Source organism: Oratosquilla oratoria, chromosome 34, assembly GCF_046742065.1.
Source record: "Oratosquilla oratoria isolate Oo_2021 chromosome 34, ASM4674206v1, whole genome shotgun sequence".
Classification (NCBI taxonomy): Eukaryota; Metazoa; Arthropoda; class Malacostraca; order Stomatopoda; family Squillidae; genus Oratosquilla; species Oratosquilla oratoria.
The window spans coordinates 42,828,617-42,832,489 of record NC_134810.1 but is presented as its reverse complement, the minus strand read 5'-3'; the positions used below and the strand labels follow the sequence as shown (position 1 = coordinate 42,832,489).

At 37.8% G+C, this 3,873-nt stretch overlaps 1 protein-coding gene across 1 annotated transcript; it reads right to left on the bottom strand.

The window, feature by feature from the left end:
- Window positions 1–44: 44 nt before the first annotated feature.
- Window positions 45–3,118, bottom strand: LOC143018440 (uncharacterized). Its single transcript, XM_076173809.1, has 3 exons — window positions 3,031–3,118; window positions 1,292–1,412; window positions 45–768 (listed from the first exon to the last, which is right to left on the bottom strand). Exons 1-3 carry the CDS (start codon window positions 3,061–3,063, stop codon window positions 590–592), a joined length of 333 nt encoding a protein of 110 aa, XP_076029924.1. The 5' UTR covers window positions 3,064–3,118; the 3' UTR covers window positions 45–589.
- Between the last annotated feature and the right edge of the window lie 755 nt (window positions 3,119–3,873).

Genomic DNA, 3,873 nt, shown 5'->3' with positions numbered 1-3,873 from the left:
TCCCTAAAAAGGGATTCCAAGTTGTGTTGACTGCTGATGAACTGTGCTGTTCCCATTTTTACACTGGGCCTCCTCCGCTTACCGTGTGAATTGTGACGAAGGAGCACTCTCGAATAACACGTGGAAAGGGCGTGTCTGAGAGTTTTATTCTGTCTAAACCCAGACAATTTTAATCAGCTGAGTAGACCCTTACGCTCCAGAGGGATAAGAATGGCTTAAAGCTGAAGACATGCTTTTATTCTTTGACCCAGTACAATCAGTTTTTCACCACAAAAGTTGATTATATAGTTGGTGATATTGTTGCTGTTGTACATGCGATGCTATACAGTTTTGTCTTTCACAGAGAGTGCCAAAGCTGCATCTAAAGACACATTAGGGGGTAAATCTGGAAAGTGACTGAGGGAGGCAACAAATGGCTGAAGGAGACCAATTTGACATTGGGTTAACGAAAGAAACCTGCAACTTTTCTTGGAGTCGCTTATCGAATCTAGGTTAGGTTCCGAAACTCAACAACGACGACCAAGTATTTTATGTGTAGATGCATCTGCCTGTACAGCTAGCTTGCTTATTCTATTTAGCTATTATTATTTTATTCAATTTCTTTTTTATTCATTGACTTATTTTTCTTTTTGAGGGAGAGAATATCAGAACAGACGTGGGTTGTCACATTACATCCTAAATGGAACAAAGTTAAGATGAATCTTCCTGGTATTGTTGATGACCATCGGTTGGAATTACTGCTCGGTACTGCTGCAATTTTTGGAGACTCTAGAAGAAGATAAAAAAAGAAAAAAATGTTAACAAAAGTCACGGCTGTCGAGAATTTTGGTTTCTCACATGAAAACATGCTCGCTGAATTTATAGTACATTGCTCCGTTAGTAATTCTTGTTTATGTCTATATAATTATACATACACCCATGAGTTAATTCTATAGAAACTAATTGAAACGTTTACATCAATCCAATACACATTTTTGACAGATGCAACCGTCTTCAGGAATGTGTGCAGAGATCCAACGAAAGGATAGTTGTCTTGTAATACACAGTGGTTTCCTTTCACCAATACTAATGACACTGTTGGTTGCTTAAGCCATTTGGGGTTGGAGGTTCAAAACCACTTCTTTGTCAGACTAGACCTTTCGTTAAAGTCCAACTGGGTGGATCGGAAGCGAAAAAAAAAAAAAAAAAAAAAAAAAAGTAAAAGGATGGGTTGTAGGCAGACGGCAACACAAGCAAGTTTTCGTCATAAAAAAGAAAAAAAAGAAAAGAAATCAGCACCAGTTATACTTACTTTGTACACACATAACCACAACCATTGTAGCAACACAATTTCCCTCCAGGACAGTCATCTTGGCAATAGCACTCGATACCGCAGGTACCCACTTGACCCGGTTTAACTGGACAACAACCTGCTAGAAAAGCATGTACCGGCAGATAATAAGAATAAGAATTGAAAATTACTTAAAGTAACGAGGGTAATAGTGTTGGTAAATAAAAAAATAGGAAATAATACTGAGGGCTAATGTATTCACTTTACTTTTAACAACCACGAAAGAAATTGCTAAAAATTTAATTTGTGCACACACATACACACACACACACACACACACACACACACACACACACACACACACACACACACACACACACACACACACACACACACACACACACACACACAGCGCTGTATATTCCAGTTTTGGTCTTATCAGTGGTTGTAATATTTTCTTGATCATTTCCTTATCTAGGTATTTGAAGGCCACTTTTATTGATCTCAACAAATTGTATGTTTCTCCGACTATTTTATTTATATGTTTATCTGACGACATGTCTTTGGTGATGATTACTCCTAGGTCCCTTTCAGAATTTACTTTCTTTACTTCTTTTCCATCAATTATATACTGCCCTGTTATTCTCTTCTTGGTTTTTCCAAATTCAATTATACTGCACTTCATGATGTTGAATTCTACCTCCCATCTCTCGCTCCACTCTGAGAATTTGTTCAGGGTCCCTCTGCAATGAGTCACAGTCTATTTCAGATTTTATTCTATCTAAAAATTTTGCGTCATCCGCAAAGCAGTTCATGTAACTTTCAATTCCTTCGTCCATGTCATTTACATATATAGCAAACATTATCGGAGCTAGTACTGACCCCTGTGGGACGCCACTATTCATTTCTTCCCATTTTGAATATTTGTCTCTGAGCACCAGTCTCATTTTTCTTCCATGTGACCCAAACAACTCTAGTGTCCCGCACATATTTTGTTGTATGAAGGTGTGGTTGTGCCGACGTCACTGTATGTAAAGAAACATGGAACATAAGAAAGGAAGAGAGGAGGAGTTTGAACATGTTTGAGATGAGATGTTTGAGAATTATGATAGGGGTTACTAGGCTAGATAGAGTGGGAAATGATGAGGTGAGGAGGAGAACGGGGGTGGTAAGGGAGTTGGAGACAGGGTTGATGAAAAGGTACTGAGATGGTTTGGGCACATGGAAAGAATGAGTGAAGAAAGATTAGTAAAAAAGGTGTGGAAGGCAGAAGTAGGAGTGAACATGAGAGGGCGACCAAGGATATGATGGATGGATGGGGTAAAAAATGCATTGGGAAAGAGGGGAATGTCTGTTGAGGAAGGACGGGAGAGGACAGAAGATAGGGGTGAATAGAGAATGTTTGTGTATGGATAATGCTGTTATGTATGAAAGGGAGTGAATGGGGAATTGAGGTGGGTAAAGGAGTATATGTTTCCTTTTATTTCGACTGTGAGTTATTCGTGATTTATATATATATATATATATATATATATATATATATATATATATATGTATATATATATATATACATATATATATTTCGATCATTTTGACCTACCTGATCATTTTCGGTGGATTTGCTGCCGTTATGTCATTTGATAACGTTTCAGTTAACCCTTTCATATCTACATCCAAACATCACAGTTCTATTTGTGGATTAGTATTGTGACACCCCTCCCTTCATTCTCCTTCTCCCTCTCTCTCTTTCGTTGACTTACCTGGTTCTTCGCAAGATGACTTGCAGACCCCATCGCAACACTTTTTAAGGTGTTGTGGACAATAAATATCACTGGTACACAAGAACTCGACAGTATGAAAAGAAAAATATATAAAAATGTTAAGCATGATTAGATCAAACACGAATTCACAACAGAACAACAACAAGAACATAACAGAAGAAACTAGAACTAAAAGTGGTCGATGAACACAAAGATTATCAGTTATTGGGCTGGGTCAGAATATCATATACACATAACCACTCTGTCACCTACTCTCTTCCATACATCACAGCATCCTCCATATGCAACCTTTCTCAACTCACACTTATTTTCTGTCTTCCCCCTTTCTTCCTCAATAGACATCCTCCTCTTTTTCAACGCTCCTTTTACCCCATCCATCCATCTCATCCTCGGTCATTCCCTCCTGTTCACTCCATCCACCTCTGCCTTTCACACTTTTTTTTTTTTTTACTAATCTTTCTTCACTCATTCTTTCTACGTGTCCAAACACCAAACCATCTCAATACTCTTTCATCAACCCTGTATACACGCATGTATATATATATATATACATATATATATATATATATATATATATGTGTGTGTGTGTGTGTGTGTGTGTGTGTGTGTGTGTGTGTGTGTGTGTGTGTGTATGCAAAATATAGAAGTGTATATATATATATATATATATATATATATATATATATATATCAATTAATCAATCAATCAATCAATCAATCAATTCAGCCATCCTGAGTCCACTGCTGGACAAAGGCTTCCTTCATAGCATTCCATGATTCACACGACCGCGCCAACCTCTGCCACGTCACTCCTGCAAACTTG